The sequence below is a fragment of the Anomaloglossus baeobatrachus genome, chromosome 11 (assembly GCF_048569485.1).
Source record: "Anomaloglossus baeobatrachus isolate aAnoBae1 chromosome 11, aAnoBae1.hap1, whole genome shotgun sequence".
Classification (NCBI taxonomy): domain Eukaryota; kingdom Metazoa; phylum Chordata; class Amphibia; order Anura; family Aromobatidae; genus Anomaloglossus; species Anomaloglossus baeobatrachus.
In genome coordinates this window covers 128,332,962-128,355,673 of record NC_134363.1, presented here as the reverse complement: position 1 = coordinate 128,355,673, position 22,712 = coordinate 128,332,962, and the positions used below count along the sequence as shown (strand labels likewise).

The following is a 22,712-nucleotide window of genomic DNA, read 5'->3' as shown; positions in this document are numbered from 1 at the left end:
AGGGTTAATCCTGTTTCCCTACAGGCTGAAAGGAGGGTTAAAAGGAAACAGGATCATGGGCGTGGGCCCTAGTGTGAGGGAGTGAACACAACTCCCTGAGTTTCTGCCAGAGAAACACATGTGTGCTGTTTTGGACTTTTGTTTGTGCAATAAACCGTGTGCTGTGACCATTGGTGCCTGGATCCCGTGTCTTCTGCCGCGCAGCCGACCACGCTACCTCACAATATATATATATATATATATATATATATAGATATATATACAGTCATATGAAAAAGTTTGGGCACCCCTATTAATGTTAACCTTTTTTCTTTATAACAATTTGGGTTTTTGCAACAGCTATTTCAGTTTCATATATCTAATAACTGATGGACTCAGTAAAATTTTTGGATTGAAATGAGGTTTATTGTACTAACAGAAAATGTGCAATCCGCATTTAAACAAAATTTGAACAAAAGTATGGGCACCCTTATCAATTCCTTGATTTGAATACTCCTAACTACTTTTTACTGACTTACTAAAGCACTAAATTGGTTTTGTAACCTCATTGAGCTTTGAACTTCATAGGCAGGTGTATCCAATCATGAGAAAAGGTATTTAAGGTGGCCACTTGCAAGTTGTTCTTCTATTTGAATCTCCTATGAAGAGTGGCATCATGGGCTCCTCAAAACAACTCTCAAATGATCTGAAAACAAAGATTATTCAGCATAGTTGTTCAGGGGAAGGATACAAAAAGTTGTCTCAGAGATTTAAACTGTCAGTTTCTACTGTGAGGAACATAGTAAGAAAATGGAAGAACACAGGTACAGATCTTGTTAAGCCCAGAAGTGGCAGGCCAAGAAAAATATCAGAAAGGCAGAGAAGAAGAATGGTGAGAACAGTCAAGGACAATCCACAGATCACCTCCAAAGACCTGCAGCATCATCTTGCTGCAGATGGTGTCAATGTGCATCGGTCAACAATACAGCGCACGTTGCACAAGGAGAAGCTGTATGGGAGAGTGATGCGAAATAAGCCGTTTCTGCAAGCACGCCACAAACAGAGTCGCCTGAGGTATGCAAAAGCACATTTGGACAAGCCAGTTACATTTTGGAAGAAGGTCCTGTGGACTGATGAAACAAAGATTGAGTTGTTTGGTCATACAAAAAGGCGTTATGCATGAAGGCAAAAAAACACAGCATTCCAAGAAAAGCACTTGATACCCACAGTAAAATTTGGTGGAGGTTCCATCATGCTTTGGGGCTGTGTGGCCAATGCCGGCACCGGGAATCTTGTTAAAGTTGAGGGTCGCATGGATTCAACTCAGTATCAGCAGATTCTTGACAATAATGTGCAAGAATCAGTGACGAAGTTGAAGTTACGCAGGGGATGGATATTTCAGCAAGACAATGATCCAAAACACCGCTCCAAATCTACTCAGGCATTCATGCAGAGCAACAATTACAATGTTATGGAATGACCATCCCAGTCCCCAGACCTGAATATCATTGAAAATCTGTGGGATGATTTGAAGCGGGCTGTCCATGCTCGGCGACCATCAAACTTAACTGAACTGGAATTGTTTTGTAAACAGGAATGGTCAAATATACCTTCATCCAGGATCCAGGAACTCATTAAAAGCTACAGGAAGCGACTAGAGGCTGTGATTTTTGCAAAAGGAGGATCTACAAAATATTAATGTCACTTTTATATTGAGGTGCCCATACTTTTGCATTGGTCAAATTTTGTTTAAATGCACATTTTCTGTTAGTACAATAAACCTCATTTCAATCCAGAAATATTACTCAGTCCATCAGTTATTAGATATATGAAACTGAAATAGCTGCTGCAAAAACCCAAATTGTTATTAAGAAAAAAGGTTAACATTAATAGGGGTGCCCAAACTTTTTCATATGACTGTACATACATATATATATATATATATATATATATATATATATATATATATATATACATAGTTCTACAAGCTTCGACAATGAACCAGTGCAAAAGTGGTTATGGCCTCACAAAGGCACAGATTTAGTAGCAAACATGTAGCTCTATGGCTCCGATTCACCAAACTGGTCACACTAGTTACACTTAGTAAAGTCACAAAATTTTGGCGCACCGTGAACTTCTACAAAAATGTTGCAACTTCTAGCATTTTCAGTTTTGGCCTACTTTACTAAAATAGTAGAAGCTTGGGAGAAGCTGTGGTGGGACGGGGTGTGGAGACACCCACCCATCAAATTCATCAAAAGTTGTATTGTTCCTGAGGGTACTTTCACACTTGCGTTATTTTCCTTCCGTTACAATCCGCCCTTTTGGGAAACAGCGGAATCCGTTAACGGATTCCGCTGTTTCCCATAGACTTGTATGGTTGACGGATTGTACCAAAAGGAGCTGCGTTGCTTCCGCTGGGCGACGCTCCGTTGCTTCCGCCCAGCGGGAGGAACGCAGCATGTAACGTTATTTTGAGCAGCGGAATCCTCTGGATTTCACTGCGCATGCTCTTTTTTTTTTTTTTTTTTTTTTTTTTTTAAATCAAACTTTATTTTGGCTCGCGGTGGCCGAACGTTCAGCTGAGCGCCCGGCCGTCGGCAAGCGACAGCGCTCAGCTGAATGACCGGCCACCAGCATGCCCGGCCGCCGGCAAGTCACAGCGCTCAGCTGAGCGCCCGCCGGCATGCCCGGGCGCCGGCAAGTGACAGCGATCAGCTGATCACCCGGCGGCCGGCTGCAGGGAGCGATCAGCTGATCACCCGGCGGCCGGGAGCGATCAGCTGATCACCCGGCAGCCGGCTGCAGGGAGCGATCAGCTGATCACCCGGCAGCCGGGAGCGATCAGCTGATCACCCGGCGGGCGGGAGCGATCAGCTGATCACCCGGCGGCCGGCTACTGGGAGCAATCAGCTGATCACCCAGCGGCCGGCTGCAGGGAACGATCAGCTGATCGTTCACTATAGTCTGCCGCTGGTAAAACCGGGAAAAAAAAAAAAAAAAATCAAAACGAATTGCGTTGTTTTGCAGCATCCGTTGCATCCGTTGTGTCACTATATGCAACACATCCGTTGCATCCGTTACACAACGCAATGCAACGGATACCGTTCAACGCAAGTGTGAAAGTAGCCTAAGGCCGGAAATATTACTCTAGTCAGTGACTATAGTCATTAAATGACTATATTATATTATTATGAATTTGGTACATCTTATTCCTGTACACCCTTCATTAAGACTGGTGAATAGTCTTAATGAATCACGGTATATATGGTATATATTTATAAACAAACTTTCTATGTATATGTATGTATTTTGTATGTAATTACAATGGAATTCACAATTCTTTTCTAATGTAACCTTTGTTACTATTGAAATTCTATTTGAGCAGCAGCTCTTTCAAAAATCTTCCCCATTTTTTGAGAATTTTTTTTTCTTTGCCTTGATTTATCCTTATAACGGTGTTTTCTGTGACCCACCGAAAAAGGGAAAACTCAACAGATGACTATAACTAAACGTATGAACACTGGAGTGGGCCTGACATATCACCATTTATAAGGGCTTGTCCATGCGAGTGTATATATTCTATATGTTATGCAATTGGGCAGCGCAGACCGAATCTGTGTGTGAAAAATCGCATGCACTAATTTTGTGAATGGGAAGAGACCCACACATCCAAGTCTATACCATCACATGATGCACGGGGCCACAATGTAGCATATCATATATATATATATATATATATATATATATATATATATATATATAATTGCCTTATTCTGTCTGTCTTTCTCCAAAATGACATCATTACAGTGACAACCGTCGCCACACCGTGCGCGCTAAAGAGCCTGCGACCAACGGCTCAGCTAAGGCTCCCTGCACACGTAACCAGTACACATCGGGTTACTAAGCAAAGCACTTTGCTTAGTTACCCGATATTTACCCTGGCTACCTGTGCAAGGAGCCAGCGCTAAGCGGTGTACGGCGGTAACCAAGGTAAATATCGGGTAACCAAGCAAAACGTTTTGCTTAGTTACCCGATATTTACCCTGGCTACGTGTGCAGGGAGGACGACGCCCGACAGTTCCCCGCTCGGCTCCCCCCCCGCACTCCGCATGTATACACTGAACACACACACGCACACACACACACACCTGGATAGTCACCTGTCCCCAGCCATGCAGTCCCCGGCACTGACGTCCTCAGTGCCATGGGCCTGCTCGGCTCCACCCACCCCGCACTCCACCCCCGCACACATTAGGCTGCTTTCACACTTGCGTTGTGAGCCATCTGTCACAGTGCATTGTGTGACGCATGTGACGGATGCGTTGCAAATAGTGTGCTAATAAAGTAACGGATTCCTGTAAAAAAACGTTTTGAGTTTGTTTTTTTTTGTTTGTTTTGGTTTTTTTTTAATGTTTCGCCGGGAAAAGGAGATTTGCGGTCGGGAGGAGAGAGAGAGAGAGAGGTACCACAAATCCCCTGAGTAACTGCAGTGAGCCGCACGATCGGCTGTGCCGTCACTCAGGTGACCCGCGGCCACAGATGAAGTCCTCCACCCGAGAGCTGTGTCCGCGGGTCACCTGAATGAGGGCACAGCTGATCGCATGGCTCACTTCAGTTGCTGCGTGGAGCTGATAGAGAGCGGTCGTGTTCTACTGCCGCTCCTGTCAGCTTCATGTAGCAGAGCTTAAAGCGTCGTGGGACCTCTGTGGATTACGTTGGACCAGGAGCTGTATTTGGGGGTTTAATAAAGTGGTAAAAGAGGGGGGGTTTTGTCTTTTATTCCAAATAAAGGATTTTTTCGAGTGTATGTGTTTATTTTCTTTAACTTACAGGTTAATCATGGAAGTTATCCCGGGGAGACGCCTACCATGATTAACCTAGGACTTAGTGGCAGCTATGGGCTGCTGCCATTAACTCCTTATTACCTAAATTACCACCGCAATTCGGGATGAGCCGGGTAGAGTCCCGGGACTGTTGCATCTAATGGATGCGGGAATTCCGGGCGGCTGCTGGTTGATATTGTTAGGCTGGGGAGCTCCCCATAACGTGGGGCTCCCCTTCCTGAGAATACCAGCCTTCAGCTGTGTGGCTTTATCTTGGCTGGATCAAAATTGGGGGGGACCGCACATCGTTTTTTTAATTATTTATTTATTTATTTTACTGCTCGATATAGACCTGCCCACCGGCGGCTGTGATTGGTTGCAGTGAGACAGCTGTCACTCAGTGTGGGGGCGGGTCTGACTGCAACCAATCATAGGCGCCGGTGGGCGGGGGAAGCAGGGAATACGAGATTGAATGAGCGGCCGGCATTTTCAAAAGAGGAAAAGCCGCCGGACCTTTGGGACAGCCGTGCAGCACTGCGCCTGTGATCGGTGAGTATTAGAGAGGGGAGATTTTAAATGATTTTGATCGTTCTGCTGGACATGCTGAGCATGCTCAATAGAACGTGATGGAATTTGCATTTTAATATAAGGGGGGAAAAAAGCAACAGTGCCAGGAGGAACTATAGGAGCATACAGAGAAACCATTGGAGGCATTAGTAAGCAGTGTCTTGATAATAAACAGCATTATACGAACCTGATGTTTTAGACTAGATGCTTCAACAAGAGCCTCTGTAGTTCCTCCTGGCACTATTCCCTTTTGTCTTAATACTCTTTCCCTGATGGGACACTGGACCTCCCGAATTGGCAACAGGTGCACAGCCGGACCCCCTTGTGTATATTTAGTGTATGTTTGGTGTTGTTCCCACAGCACAACTGCCAGAAGTGAGCAGTATATTGTACCCTTTTTCTTTGGTCCATATTAGTGGTACCACACCAGGAAGAGCAATTTGTTTTCCTTAATTACTATAATATAATTAATCACATTAGGATTAGTGTTAGAGGCGAATTTTACAGATGTACTAATGCAAATTATGAGTATTGAAAGCAAAAATCTTCAAAATGCATTTCTACATTCTAACCACAGGGTGTCACTGTTGTAATATATAAAAATATCTTGCTTGTGTTGCGACTTGCCGAGAGCCATAACATTTTCAAGGTTTGAGATCTGGGGCTGTATGAGGGCTTATGTCGCGGGCGGAGGAGGGGACGCTGCGCTCTCCCACTGCTCGGGTCCGGCCGCTGCTGCTGCTGCTGCGGCTGCCGCTGCTGCTCGGTGGTGGCTCGAGCGGTGGGCCGGATCCCGGGGACTCGAGCGGCGCTCCTCGCCCGTGAGTGAAAAGGGGATTTTTGATTGTGGGGGTTTTGATTATTGTCCGTGACGCCACCCACGGTTGTGGTGATATTGATGACACCGCTGCTCTAGACGGGGATCCTGGGAGCGGTGACAGGGAGCAGCTTTGTTGTTAGTTCTCCCCTCCGTGGGTAGGGGGTTGGTTGTCCCGGGGCCCGGTGATGGGGTAGGGATGGATTGCAGGCGGGTTACAGGGCCTGGTGAGGTGCAGGGTCGCGGGGGCAGCGCTGTGCCGCACGGCACGGTGGTACTCACTCAGCCAATGATGAGGACACAGTTCTCGGTAAAACAGACGGCTGGATGGACGGGTCCCACAGGCGGCTGCGGTGTTGTTTCTCCCAGGAGGTTGGTGGTGACTGCCTTTCCCTGCACCTATGTACGGTAGATGGTTCCAATGGGTTCCCACCGGTAACCCACTCCCAGCTTGGATATGGGCTGGAGGAGCCCCTTTTTCCCGCAGGCTCTGGCCCTGAGAAACGGTTGCCTTGGCGGTGGCGGTGTCTCCCTCTCTTGGTTGGACTGTTGCCTTCTGTCGGGACTTGGCTGTTGGGAAACCCAGGAGGTTCTAACGAATTCGGCAAATTCACGGCGACTCCTAGCCTTGCCGGGGTCCGTAAGCCCCTGCCAGATGGTGTTGGCTTCTCTTTGCGTACCGGTCCGGTACCGTCGGGCCACCGCCCGTCCACGGTCCTTACGGTAGACTCCAATCAGCCACTCCTGCAGACGGTCACCACCGTCTGCCAACCTTGCTGTACCGCCCGGGCCACACACCCGGACTCTGTCAGTTAGTTTCTCCACTACCACTTCTCTTCCTTCCACCTTCACCTCCAAAACTAATCTGTTTGTTTTCCCGCCTCCAGGACTGTGAACTCCTCAGTGGACGGGACCAACCGCCTGGCCCACCCCCTGGTGTGAACATCAGCCCCTGGAGGAAGGCAACAAGGGTTTTGTGTCTGACTTCGGTGTGCCTGCTGGGAGTGTGGGGTGTGTGGGTGTTGTGCTCTGTGGCCCCTGGCTTGTCCAGGGTGCCACACTTACAGTGCCTACAAGTAGTCTTCAACCCCCTGCAGATTTAGCAGGTTTGATAAGATGCAAATACGTTAGAGCCTGCAAACTTCAAACAAGAGCAGGATTTATTAACAGATGCATAAATCTTACAAACCAACAAGTTATGTTGCTCAGTTAAATTTTAATAAATTTTCAACATAAAAGTGTGGGTCAATTATTATTCAACCCCTAGGTTTCATATTTTGTGGAATAGCCCTTGTTTGCAATTACAGCTAATAATCGTCTTTTATAAGACCTGATCAGACCGGCACAGGTCTCTGGAGTTATCTTGGCCCACTCCTCCATGCAGATCTTCTCCAAGTTATCTAGGTTCTTTGGGTGTCTCATGTAGACTTTAATCTTGAGCTCCTTCCACAAGTTTTCAATTGGGTTAAGGTCAGGAGACTGACTAGGCCACTGCAACACCTTGATTTTTTCCCTCTTGAACCAGGCCTTGGTTTTCTTGGCTGTGTGCTTTAGGTCGTTGTCTTGTTGGAAGATGAAATGACGACCCATCTTAAGATCCTTGATGGAGGAGCGGAGGTTCTTGGCCAAAATCTCCAGGTAGGCCGTGCTATCCATCTTCCCATGGATGCGGACCAGATGGCCTGGCCCCTTGGCTGAGAAACAGCCCCACAGCATGATGCTGCCACCACCATGCTTGACTGTAGGGATGGTATTCTTGGGGTCGTATGCAGTGCCATCCAGTCTCCAAACGTCACGTGTGTGGTTGGCACCAAAGATCTCGATCTTGGTCTCATCAGACCAGAGAACCTTGAACCAGTCTGTCTCAGAGTCCTCCAAGTGATCATGAGCAAACTGTAGACGAGCCTTGACATGACGCTTTGAAAGTAAAGGTACCTTACGGGCTCGTCTGGAACGGAGACCATTGCGGTGGAGTACGTTACTTATGGTATTGACTGAAACCAATGTCCCCACTGCTATGAGATCTTCCTGGAGCTCCTTCTTTGTTGTCCTTGGGTTAGCCTTGACTCTTCGAACAAGCCTGGCCTCGGCACGGGTGGAAACTTTCAAAGGCTGTCCAAGCCATGGAAGGCTAACAGTAGTTCCATAAGCCTTCCACTTCCGGATGATGCTCCCAACAGTGGAAACAGGTAGGCCCAACTCCTTGGAAAGGGTTTTGTACCCCTTGCCAGCCTTGTGACCCTCCACGATCTTGTCTCTGATGGCCTTGGAATGCTCCTTTGTCTTTCCCATGTTGACCAAGTATGAGTGCTGTTCACAAGTTTGGGGAGGGTCTTAATTAGTCAGAAAAGGCTGGAAAAAGAGATAATTAATCCAAACATGTGAAGCTCATTGTTCTTTGTGCCTGAAATACTTCTTAATACTTTAGGGGAACCAAACAGAATTCTTGTGGTTTGAGGGGTTGAATAATAAATGACCCTCTGACTAAACTTTTCACAATTTTAAAAAAAAATAAAAAAAAGAAATAACATTCTTTTTTGCTGCAGTGCATTTCACACTTCCAGGCTGATCTACAGTCCAAATGTCACAATGCCAAGTTAATTCCGAATGTGTAAACCTGCTAAATCTGCAGGGAGTTGAATACTACTTGTAGGCACTGTACATAGTTACATAGTTACTTAGGTTGAAAGAAGACCTAGGTCCATCTACTTCAACCTTCCTCCACCAGTTCTACATTTTGTCCTTAAGTCTCTTATAACCCACAATGTTGTGTAGTGAGGAAATCATCCAGCCCTGATATAAAAGCTGTTATAGTATCTGCCATTACTACCTCTTGTGGTCGGCATTCCACAGTCTGACTGCTCTAACTGTAAAGAACCCTTTCCTATTTAGCTGCCGGAATCGCTTTTCTTCCACTCGCAGTGAGTGCCCCCTGGTCCTTAGTATTGTCTTTGGAAGGAATAAGTCATGTGCCAGTCCTTTATATTGACCACACATGTATTTATACATATAAATGAGATCTCCTCTGAGACGTCTTTTTTCTAAGCTAAACAAATCCAACTGTTTCAACCTCTCATCATATGGGAGGCCTTCCATTCCTTGTAATAATCTAGTTGCCCGCCTTTGAACTGACTCTAACTTCTGAATGTCCTTTTTAAAATGTGGAGCCCAAAACTGAATCCCATATTCCAGAGGTGGCCTTACAAGTGATTTATAGAGGGGTAACAATACGTTGGGATCACGGGATCTGTTCTCTCTTTTTATACACCCTAGAATCTTGTTTGCTTTAGCAGCTGCTGCCTGACATTGAGTGCTGCTGCTCAGCTTATTTGTAATGAGAATACACAAGTCCTTCTCCTGTTCTGTAGTCCCGAGTTTACTTCCATCTAATGTATACGCAGTTATAGGATTACTCCGTCCTAGGTGCATTACTTTACATTTATCAACATTAAATCTCATTTGCCAAGTATCTGTCCATTCTGACATCTTATCCAGATCATTTTGTAATATTGTACTATCAAGGTCAGTTTTTAATATCCTACATAGTTTGGTGTCATCAGCAAAGACTTTTTGTTAAAATTTTTATTATTTTAAACCCACTTTTTTATTATTTCAATCCCATCAACAAGGTCATTAATAAAGAGATTAAAAAGAATCGGTCCTAGCACAGATCCCTGCGGCACCCCACTGCTGACTATAGCCCAAATACAGAATGTACCATTTATAACTACGCTTTGTTTCCTATCTTTTAGCCAATTCCTTACCCAGTTACATACAGTTTCCCCTAGTCCTTGCTTCTGGAGCTTTAGTATAAGGCTATTATGTGGTACAGTATCAAATGCCTTTGCAAAGTCCAAATAAATCACATCAGCTGCATTACCAATATCCAGGTTTGCACTTACCCCCTCATAGAACCCCAACAGGTTGGTTAGACACGACTTATCTTTCATGAATCCATGCTGTCTGTCAGTTATTATATTATTTTCTGCAATATATTTTTGCATGTCATCCATTAAAATGCCTTCAAAAACTTTGCATACTACTGATGTCAGGCTTACTGGACGGTAGTTGCCTGGATATACCCTCTTACCTTTCTTAAATATTGATACCACATCAGCAATCCTCCAATTCTGAGGCACCAACCCTATTACAAGAGAGTCTAAGAAGATGAGATACAGCGGTCTGTCAATTACGGAGCTCAATTCCCTCAATATTCATGGATGAATGCCATCTGGCCCTGGGGATTTGTCAATGTTTAATTTACTCAGACCTAGGTGTACTTCTTCTTGTGTTAAATTAATTATATCAAGTGGTGATCTTTGATTTTGGACTAGTTGAATGATCCTTGGAACAGTCAGTTCCTTGGTGAACACTGATGAGAAGCGCCTGTTTAATAGCTCAGTCTTTTCTTTGTCCTCTATAATTAACTTATTATATTTATAGGGGCATATACTATCCTTTGTTTTCCTTTTGGCATTAATATATTTATAAAAAATTTGGAGATTTATTTTAATGTCATTGGCGATTTTTGTTTCAGTAGCTAATTTTGCTAGTTTGATTAGGTCGCCGCTATGCAAATATTCAATGCGCAATGTAAGTGTATGAGAAGCCTGAATAGTTCCGAATAGTTGTTATTCGGGTTTCCCATAGACTTACATTGTGCATCGAATATTCGCGAATAGCGGTGACCTAGTCGGCAAATTTTCGTGAAGCCGAATATTTGAGGTATTCGATCATCCCTAATCGTCACCCCTATGAATAACCATTAAGGGCATACATATATTAGGGAAAGGAAAAAAGAAAAAGTTTGTATAAAAAGATATCTCTGTACCCCAGTAGTAGGAAGCCATGTGTTCTGTTAAGGTGGAGATCTTGCAACCAATGTGCATTATTTCCTAAAATCAGAAGCTTCCAGACAATTGTGCACTTTATCCTTCCCTCCATGAGTGATGTATTGTATATTGGGCATGAATGACTTGTCATAAGGAGAGAAGGCAGAGGAAAGAGACATATATTTCACTGTAGGATCTGACTATACAGGGTATATAGTAGTCTGTAACATAGGTCTGCATGGAAGCTCTATACAGAAAATGATAGGGGATTGTCACGGACCTTCCTCTGTTGCTGAGGTTTGTGACATGTTCTGGGTCAGAGTCTCACGTTGTCTTGTGACACTCTGCTGATTCCCACAATTCCCTTTCCTATGGGAATGAGAGGGTTAATGCCAGGTTTCCTTCCAGCAGCTCCTGATGTCTGGTAAGGTGTTTCCGGCTGGGACCACACCCAGGTTCAATAAATACCCTCAACATCCACCAGAGGATGCCAGTTATTTCCTTTCATCAATAGGAGACTTGGCCAGGAGGTGGAAGGAGCGGTGTGACGTGCTTTGGGCTGCAGCATAAGTGTTTACTGCAGCATTTCCAGGTGTGTCTGTTTATTGTATGATCATTTCCCAGTAGCTTGGCTCCTTCCTCCCTTTTATGTTTTTTTCCTCTCGTGCACTTTTAGTAGTGGCTCCTGTGTGTGTGGTTACCAGGTGTACTAGTAGTTTTTGTTGATGTTGTTACCCCTGTTTGTCTATATTTGTTGGTGGGGTGTAGACTCCTGTTCTTGCTCTCCCCCCCTGGGTGGTGAGTTGTGGAGTGGGGCCCTAACATCAGGGACGAGGACAGGAGATAGGGCGTAGGTTGGAGGCCCGGACCGCCCTACCATTAAGGGTACCTCCGGGTGTTAGGGTGAGCGCAAGGGCCAGTATAGACTTCCCTGTGCTTCCCACCGCATCCGTGACAGGGATCTTTTTGAACAGGATAATTAGCAAAGTTGATTCTTTTTTTTTTTTTTTTATTATTATTATTTTAAACGCAATGATACAAAATGAAACATGGCTGAATGAATATAGACACCGTGAACACACAAGCTTCATCCAGCTACTTTTTAATGGTAATATCTGTTATAATAAAGCTGGTCATGTATTAACAGCCCGTAAAAAGGGGCTGACAATCAACTTGTCTGATTGGCAAATGTCCCTTATTATGCATCAAAATAGAAGTAGAAGGAAGTGTTGTCATATATTTAGGAGGATGTGGATGGCTGAGATCTAAAAAGCCTATTGACAACCTCCATCAATCAGTCTTGTTCACGTCCTGTAGTCATCCGTTAGAATGGGTCCGTTGGGAAACTGATTTCTGCAGGATCCAGTTTTTTTTTTAACATTGGAATCTATGGACAATGGATCCATTAACTGTTGTACTTGCATTTGTAACAGATCTGTTGTTTTCTTAACAGATACATTACAAATGGATAATAAATGGCAATCCGTTAACAAATCCACATGTTAAAACGGATCCAACCGACATTCGTTATTTAACAATGGACCAAAAAGTTGTGTTTGTACAACTTTTTTGCAAATGGATCTCTAACGGATCCCTAAAAATGGATGACTGCAGGACATGTGAACCCAGCCTTAATGGTTATCAACCAAGTTTTCCATAGGAAGTTGTAACTGAGAAACAGATACATAGGATTTTTAATAATGTGATGATGAGAAAAATGTAAGGACTTAATTATACTTGTTATTTTTATAAGGAAACAATTGTTTTATGTTTTAGAGAAGAGAACTGTGAATTGACACATGCTGCAATATCAAATAACACCACTAGATGTCAGCATTGACTGAAATATCAGTCTACAGTGTATTATGGATTTTTTTATATAAATATTTTCCTTCTGTAGATTTAGCAGGATACAAATCACACGTTCACTACTGCCCTATTGAATCCTTATGGTTCACCAATAAGGAATAAGAGATAAATATATTGCTGTCCAGTGTTGTTAAAGGGAACCTGTCAGCAGATTTGGGGCCTATAAGCTGCGGCCACCAGCAGTGGGCTCTTATATACAGTATTCTAACATGCTATATATAAGAGCCCAGGCCAATGAGTAGAACATAAAAATGACTTTATAATACTCACCTAAACGGTCGCTGCAGTGGAGTTAAGTCATATGGGCGTCTTTGTTCTCCGGTGTCGGCGCCTCCTCTTTCGGCCATCTTTGTCCTCCTTCTGAAGCCTGTGTGCATGATGCGTCCTACGTCATACACACTCGCCGGTCCTGCGCAGGCGCACTACAATACTTTGATCTGCCCTGCTCAGGACCTCACTGCCGGAGAGTGTGGATGACTCATGCACACAGGCTTCAGAAGAAGGATGACAAAGATGGCCAAAAGAGGAGGCACCGGACAACAGAGACGCCCATATGACCCAACTCCACCGCAGCGACCGTTTAGGTGAGTATTATAAAGTGTTTTTTACGTTCTACACAGCGGCCTGGGCTCTTATATACAGTGTTCCATAATGCTGTATATAAGAGTTCAGTGGTGGCCGCAGCTTATAGGCCCCAAAGCTGCTGACAGGTTCCCTTTAATAGTCCCATAACTTGACACAATCCTGAAAAAGCAAAATGTATTTGATCTCTACAGGTGTGCAATATGTGAATACTTCCATTCACTGACAGCAAGATAGGATCTTAAAAAGTAAGGAGAGAATAAATGACAAAACGTTACATAAAGCCTTGTACATTATCGTCTATTCCCAGCCCACATTAGTGCTGTAGTGTATTAGATTACATTAAAATACATTTCCTAAAATCCTGTTTTTGTAAGGCCTCGATGACATTTTTAATCTTAGGACTCAGCAATAATGAGAGTTATAGGGTTAACAGCCGGATGTCAGAGCAAGTCATCATTGTCAGTGTGCCGGAGTGTGACGCTGCGCCTCACTGATGGCGGTTCCCCTTGTTAAGCCCCTTATGATGACTCTTGTGCTGGGAAGGTTTATTACACTTAGCCTCCAGTAACACGTGGAGCGCAGAGTAGTGGAGTCATTCCACTTTGGAGCAAATGAAGTGACACAAACATAACAGCCTCTAAACACTCAGCGACTCCTACCCTCTTCTAATCAAGGTGACCTTAAACGTGATCACATCCCGGAATCATCATGGCTGCTCTATATCTTTAAACGGATTCTGTCAGCAGGTTTTTGCTATCTACTCTTAGAGCAGCATGATGTAGGGACTGAAAGCCTGACTCCAATTATGTGTCGCCTACTTAGCTGTGTATTCCTGTTTCAATACAATCAGTGTTTTATCAGCAGGAGATTATCACTATAGGACAAATGGCCTCATGCCTCCTAGTCCAGCTTCACTGCCAGCACTGAATAGCAGGTATCTGTCACTATACAGTCATTGTCAAAAGTGTTGGCATCCTTGAAACTGTTCCGGAAAATGAAGTATTTTTCCCACAAAATTATTGCAATTACACATGTTTTCTTATACACATGTTTATTTCCTTTGTGGGTATTGGAACAATGCCAAAAACAAAAAAAAAGGAAATTTGTATATAATTGTAAGCACCTTTCCAAAATTGTGAGTAGACAACTGTTTTTCAAGCATGTGATGCTTGTTCAAATTCACCTGTGGAAAGTAACAGGAGTGGGCAATATGAAAATCACACCTGAAACCAGATAAAAAGGGGAGAAGTGTACTCAATCTTTGCATTGTGTATCTCCTTGTGCCACACTAAGCATGGAGAACAGAAAGACAAGAGAACTTTAAGTATCCGAGGACTTGAGAACCAAAATTGTTGAAAAATATCAACAATTTTAAGGTTACAAGGCCATCTCCAGAGATCTTGATGTTCCTTTGTCAACAGTGCACGACATAATCAAGGAGTTTACGTGGCACTGTAGCTAACCTCCCTGGACGTGGAGAAAAATTGATGAAAGCTTGCAACGCAGGATAATCCAGGAGGGTGGATAAGTCGCCCCAATCAAGTTCAAAAGAAATTCAAGCTGTCCTGCAGGCTCAGGAGACATCAGTGTCAGCGCAAACTATCCATTCACATTTGAATGAAATGAAATGAAAAGCTATGGCAGGAAACCCAGGAGGATCCCACTGCTGACACAGAGACATAAAGCTAAACTGCAGTTTGCCAAAATGTACATCAATAAGTCAAAATACTTCTGGGAAAGCGTCTTGTGGACAGATGAGAACAAGATAAAGCTGTTTGTAAAGCACATCATTCTACTGTTTACCAAAAATTGAATGAGGCTTACAAAGAAAAGAGCACAGCTCCTACAGTCAAATCTGGTGGAGGCTCAGAGATGTTCTAGGGTTGTCTTGCTGCCTCTGGCACTGGGTGCGATGACTGTGCAATTACAGGGAACAGGAATTTAGGCAATATTGTCAGGTGCTGCGGACCACAAAGGCAGTAAGAGGCAGGTGTATTGGAAAGAAGATTTTTATTCGCACTACACATTTCTGGGATGGCTTGTCCCCTTCTTCAGAAATACAGAGCAGCTAATCCATCAGCGAGGCACCATCTGTGGACATAGCCACACCAGAAGATCTCTCTACAGCTCCAGCGGCTGCCACCAGCTTGATCAGTCCACAGGACACCATCCGTAGACGCAGCCACACCAGTAGGACTTCACCATTGCTACAGCGGCTGCCGCCGACCTGACGAACTTACAAGGTCTGCAGCAATATTCCTTCTATACACATTCATTATCGGGGTTGTTTACCGCAACAGCTGAGTGCATTTCCCTGCAATCGCACACCCAAATAGAGATTGACAGCTTACACACAGGAGCACTCCTTTCTCATTTTTACTTGAGACATAGTAATTCAATTGATTTTTCTGGTTAACACGGTACCACAATATTACCTTGTATTGCACATTACTTGACTGTGTGGAAGGCATCATGAAATCTGAAGATTACCAAAGGATTTTGGGTGGCAATGTAGTGCCCAGTCAGCTGGGTTTGTGTCCTAGGTCATGGGTCTTCCAGTAGGACAATAATCCCAAACATACTTCAAGAAGCCCCAAGAAATGGATGGAAGTAAAGCGCTGGAGAGTTCTGAAATGGTGTGACGATGTGACTGCAGGTGTCACACCAGGTGCGGGAGGACTCCCAGCGAGCGGGGCAAAAGAGAGGGAACACCAGGGAAGTAATACAATGGAAGACCCTGGCACTAGGGAAAAGGGAGCATGGTCAACTCCTAACACTCATCTGAGGCTGATGGCTGCACACCCTAACGTCCTTAGACAAACCTTTTGCGCTATCAGGAGGACAGGTAGAGGGTGACAGACCCTGCACTAAACATGGAGGACAGGTAATTAGAATGTAACAGACCCGCATTACATATAGAGGGTAATTAGAGAGTGACAGACCCGCACTACACATGGAGGGTAATTAGAGAGTAACAGATCCCACACTACACATGGAGGGTAATTAGAGAGTGACAGACCCTGTACTACACATGGAGGACAGGTAGCGAGTGACAGACCCACACTACACATGGAGGATAATTAGAGAGTGACAGACCCCGCACTACACATGGAGGATAATTAGAGAGTGACAGACCCCTGCACTACATATGGAGGGTAATTAGAGAGTGACAGATTTGACACTACACATGGAGGGTAATTAGAGAGTGACAGACCCTGTACTACACATGGAGGACAGGTAGAGAGTGACAGACCCTGTACTACACATGAAGGACAGAGAGAGTGACAGATCCCGCACTACACATGGAGGATAGGTAGAGAGTGACAGATCCCACACTACACATGGAGGACAGTTAGAGAGTGACAGATCCCGCACTACACATGGAGGATAGGTAGAGAGTGACAGATCCCACACTACACATGGAGGACAGGTAGAGAGTGACAGACCCCGCACTACAGATGGAGGACAGGTAGAGAGTGACAAAACCCACACTACACATGGAGGATAGGTAGAGAGTGACAGATTCCACACTACACATGGAGGACAGGTAGAGAGTGACAGACCCCGCACTACACATGGAGGGTAATTAGAGAGTAACAGATCCCACACTACACATGGAGGGTAATTAGAGAGTGACAGACCCTGTACTACACATGGAGGACAGGTAGCGAGTGACAGACCCACACTACACATGGAGGATAATTAGAGAGTGACAGACCCCGCACTACACATGGAGGATAATTAGAGAGTGACAGACCCCTGCACTACATATGGAGGGTAATTAGAGAGTGACAGATTTGACACTACACATGGAGGGTAATTAGAGAGTGACAGACCCTGTACTACACATGGAGGACAGGTAGAGAGTGACAGACCCTGTACTACACATGAAGGACAGAGAGAGTGACAGATCCCGCACTACACATGGAGGATAGGTAGAGAGTGACAGATCCCACACTACACATGGAGGACAGTTAGAGAGTGACAGATCCCGCACTACACATGGAGGATAGGTAGAGAGTGACAGATCCCACACTACACATGGAGGACAGGTAGAGAGTGACAGACCCCGCACTACAGATGGAGGACAGGTAGAGAGTGACAAAACCCACACTACACATGGAGGATAGGTAGAGAGTGACAGATCCCACACTACACATGGAGGACAGGTAGAGAGTGACAGACCCCGCACTACACATGGAGGACAGGTAGAGAGTGACACACCCCACACTACACATGGAGGACAGGTAGAGAGTGACACACCCCACACTACACATGGAGGACAGGTAGAGAGTGACACACCCCACACTACAGATGGAGGACAGGTAGAGATTGACAGAACCCATACTACACATGGAGGATAGGTAGAGAGTGACAGATCCCACACTACACATGGAGGACAGGTAGAGGGTGACAGACCCCGCACTACACATGGAGGACAGGTAGAGAGTGACAGACCCTGCACTACAGATGGAGGACAGGTAGAGAGTGACAGATCCCGTACTACACATGGAAGGTAATTAGAGAGTGATAGACCCTGCACTACACATGGAGGGTAATTAGAGAGTGACAGACCCTGCACTACACATGGAGGGTAATTAGAGAGTGACAGACCCCGCACTACACATGGTAGAGGGTAATTAGAGAGTGACAGACCTCTCAATAATCTGTAATACAGTGTCCTATAATATGCCATATTAATACGGGTGTGCTCTCATTTGATACAGGGACCTTTGATCTCTCCATAGCTACATTCGTGTCACATTCTGTTTTAAGTGATTTACTCAATAAATTATGAACATAAAATCCCTTAGCTCCTGGTGAATTTTATTAAAAACCTCTAATAGCAATGATATATGTTTGATTATGGTGTTTTATTGATTACATCAAATATTGTAATATTGTTTTGCTCTCTGCACAAACCTTATTACTGATCTTACAGCATATCGGTGAATTTGTCTTTTCAGGGAGGAGTGAAAGTCTTAATTACGGGGCCATGGCAAGAAGCCAGCAATAATTATAGCTGTTTGTTTGACCAGATCTCAGTGCCTGCATCTCTTATCCAACCAGGTGTCCTGCGCTGCTACTGCCCAGGTAAGCGAGATTTAATGAGTCCAACAAATGCTACATATATACAGTGGGTATGGAAAGTATTCAGACCTCTTTACATTTTTCACTGTTTCATTGCAGCCATTTGGTAAATTCAAAAAAGTTCATTTTTTACTCATTAATGTACACTCTGCACCCCATCTTGACAGAAAAAAACAGATATGTAGAAATTTTGCATATTTATTAAACAAGAAAATCTGAAGTATCACATGGTCATAAGTATTCGGACCCTTTGCGCAGTATTGAGTAGAAGCACCTATGGAGCTAGTACAGCCATGAGTCTTCTTGGGAATGATGCAAGAAGTTTTTCACCCCTCGATTTGGGTATCCTTGGCCATTCTTCCTTGCAGATCTTCTCCAGTTCCGTCAGGTTGGATGGTGAACGTTGGTGGACAGACATTTTCAGGTCTCTCCAGAGATGCCCAATTGGGTTTAGGTCAGGGCTCTGACTGGGGCAGTCAAGAATGGTCACAGAGTTGTTCTGAAGTCACTCCTTTGTTATTTTAGCTGTGTGCTTAGGGTCATTGTCTTGTTGGAGGGTGAACCTTCGGCCAAGTCTGAGGTCCAGAGCACTCTAGAAGAAGTTTTCTTCCAGGATATCTCTGTACTTGACCGCATTCATCTTTCCTTCAATTGCAACCAGTCGTCCTGTCCCTGCAGCTGAAAAACACCCCCATAGCATGATGCAGCCACCACCATGTCTCACTGTTGGGATTGTATTGGGCAGGTGATCAGCAGTGCCTGATTTTCTCCACTCATACCTCTTAGAATTATCACCAAAAGGTTCTATCTTTGTCTCATCAGACCAAAGAATCGTATTTCTCATAGTCTGGGAGTCCTTCATGTGTTTTTTTTTTGCAAACTCTATGCAGGCTTTCACATGTCTTGCACTGAGGAGAGGCTTCCGTCGGGCCACTTTGCCATAAAGGCCCGACTGGTGGAGGGCTGCAGTGATAGTTGACTTTGTGGAACTGTCTCCCATCTCCCTACTGCATCTCTGGAGCTCAGTCACAGTGATCTTGGGGTTCTTCTTTACCTCTCTCACCAAGGCTCTTCTCCCACAATTGCTCAGTTTAGCTGAACGGACAGGTCTAGGAAGAGTTCTGGTGGTCCCAAACTTCTTCCATTTAAGGATTATGGAGGCCATTGTGCTCTTTGGAACCTTGAGTACTGCAGAAATTCTTTTGCAACCTTGGCCAGATCTGTGCCTTGCCACAATTCTGTCTCTGAGCTCCTTGGGCAGTTCCTTTGACCTCATGATTCTCATTTGTTGTGACATGCACTGTGAGCTGTGAGGTCTTAGACAGGTGTGCGCTTTTCCAAAAAAAGTCCTATCAGTTTAATTAAACACAGCTGGACTCCAATGAAGGAGTAGAACCATCTCAAGGAGGATCACAAGGAAATGGACAGCATGTGACTTAAATAAGAGTGTCTGAGCAAAGGGTCTGAATACTTATGACCATGTGATATTTCAGTTTTTCTTGTTTTGCAAAAATGTCTACATTTGGGGTTTTTTTGTCAAAATGGGGTGCAGAGTGTACATTAATGAGAAAAAAAAGAACGTTTTTGAATTTACCAAATGGCTGCAATGAAACAAAGAGTGAAAAATTTAAAAGGGTCTGAATACTTTCTGTACCCACTGTATATTTTACAATGAGAAACAATGAGATGGTTAATCAGGGCAAAATAAAAATATAAAGGAATAGTTATGTTGATATTATTGTTTATTACTTGTATTATTACATGTTATTGTTACTATGCTTTGTATATTTTTTATTGCTTTTAATAGACATTAAAATCTGTATTTTTCCCAATCTAAGAGCATGATAAAATAGGAAATCCTGATTCTGGCATTGTATCACATACTAGACTTTTTCTGTAGTTCTGATAAATTCATAGATTTACCTGCGGTAGCTCTGCTAGTCTTCTTAGGGCTGCTTCTCACTTGCGAGTTTCTCGCAGTAGAGCAATGCGAGAAAAACTCGCATTGGAATCGGACACATGTTAGTGAATGATTCAGCTCTCATCTGCGATTTTTTTCTCAGTCCAAATCGGACCGAGAAAAAAATCGCAGCATGCTGCTTTTTTGCGAGTTTCTACTGCGAGTTTCTCCAATGCAAGTCTATGGGAGCGTGTAAAAAATCGGATGTCACGGGACGGCATTCACACCATCTTAGTGACATCCGATTTTCTAAATACATTTCTCGCATGTTTCCTAAAACACTGGAAACGAGCGATGTCTCCCAATGTCTGTCAATCACTATTCTCTGTCAGTCGGTCTCTCCCTCTCGGTCTCTATTCTCTCTCTGTCGGTCCGTCACTATCTCTGTCCCTCTCTCACAGTCTGTCGGTCAGTTTCCACCCCTCTCTCATACTCACCGTTCCCCGATCCCCCGGTGCGGCGCTGCACGGCTTTCTCACTGCTCCGGCGGCTTTTACTATTTTGAAAAAGCCGGCCGCTCATTAAAGAATCTCGTATTCCCTGCTTTCCCCGCCCACAGGCGCCTATGATTGGTTGCAGTGAGACACGCCCCCACGCTGAGTGACAGGTGTCTCACTGCACCCAATCACAGCAGCCGGTGGGCGGGTCTATACTGTGCAGTGAAATAAATAAATAAATAATTAAAAAAAATGCCGTGCGGTCCCCCCCAATTTTAATACCAGCCAGATAAAGCCATACGGCTGAAGGCTGGTATTCTCAGGATGGGGAGCTCCACGTTATGGGGAGCCCCCCACCCTAACAATATCAGCCAACAGCCGCCCAGAATTGCCGCATACATTATATGCGACAGTTCTGGGACTGTACCCGGCTCTTCCCGATTTACCCTGGTGCGTTGGCAAATCGGGGTAATAAGGAGTTATTGGCAGCCCATAGCTGCCAATAAGTCCTAGATTAATCATGTCAGGCGTCTATGAGACACCCTCCATGATTAATCTGTAAGTTACAGTAAATAAACACACACACATGAAAAAATCCTTTATTGGAAATAAAAAACACAAACACATTCCCTCATTACCAATTTATTAACCCCGACAAACCCTCCATGTCCGGCGTACTCCACGGACTCCAGCGTCGCTTCCAGCATGAAGGTGACAGGAGCTGCAGAAGACACCGCCGCTCCGGTCACCTCCAAGCAGCAACTGAGGTGAGTAGCGCGATCTGCTGAGGTGTCACTGAGGTTACCCGCTGTCACTGACAGCGGGTAACCTCAGTGACACCTCAGCAGATCGCGCTACTCACCTCAGTTGCTGCTTGGAGGTGACCGGAGCGGCGGTGTCTTCTGCAGCTCCTGTCACCTTCATGCTGGAAGCGACGCTGGAGTCCGTGGAGTACGCCGGACATGGAGGGTTTGTCGGGGTTAATAAATTGGTAATGAGGGAATGTGTTTGTGTTTTTTATTTCCAATAAAGGATTTTTTCATGTGTGTGTGTTTATTTACTGTAACTTACAGATTAATCATGGAGGGTGTCTCATAGACGCCTGACATGATTAATCTAGGACTTATTGGCAGCTATGGGCTGCCAATAACTCCTTATTACCCCGATTTGCCAACGCACCAGGGTAAATCGGGAAGAGCCGGGTACAGTCCCAGAACTGTCGCATATAATGTATGCGGCAATTCTGGGCGGCTGTTGGCTGATATTGTTAGGGTGGGGGGCTCCCCATAACGTGGAGCTCCCCATCCTGAGAATACCAGCCTTCAGCCGTATGGCTTTATCTGGCTGGTATTAAAATTGGGGGGGACCGCACGCCATTTTTTTAAATTATTTATTTATTTATTTCACTGCACAGTATAGACCCGCCCACCGGCTGCTGTGATTGGGTGCAGTGAGACACCTGTCACTCAGCGTGGGGGCGTGTCTCACTGCAACCAATCATAGGCGCCTGTGGGCGGGGAAAGCAGGGAATACGAGATTCTTTAATGAGCGGCCGGCTTTTTCAAAATAGTAAAAGCCGCCGGAGCAGTGAGAAAGCCGTGCAGCGCCGCGCCGGGGATCGGTGAGTATGAGAGAGGGCTGCTAACTTCAGTCACTCGGGGGATTAGTGGTCACCGGTGAGCCCTTCACTGGTGACCGCTAATCAGGGCGCGACACAGACAGAGCCGCGGTATGACAATGAAGTCGGGT

At 44.8% G+C, this 22,712-nt stretch overlaps 1 protein-coding gene across 5 annotated transcripts in view; it reads left to right on the top strand.

The window, feature by feature from the left end:
• The window catches only part of CAMTA1 (calmodulin binding transcription activator 1), a 2,097,701-nt gene that overhangs the window by 1,819,422 nt on the left and 255,567 nt on the right, over positions 1-22,712 (top strand). For all 5 annotated transcript variants that reach the window (XM_075328219.1, XM_075328220.1, XM_075328218.1 and 2 more), the window contains one exon: positions 18,443-18,569. In XM_075328219.1, the coding sequence (XP_075184334.1) occupies positions 18,443-18,569 (127 nt within the window). The remainder of the gene's footprint in view (positions 1-18,442; positions 18,570-22,712) is intronic.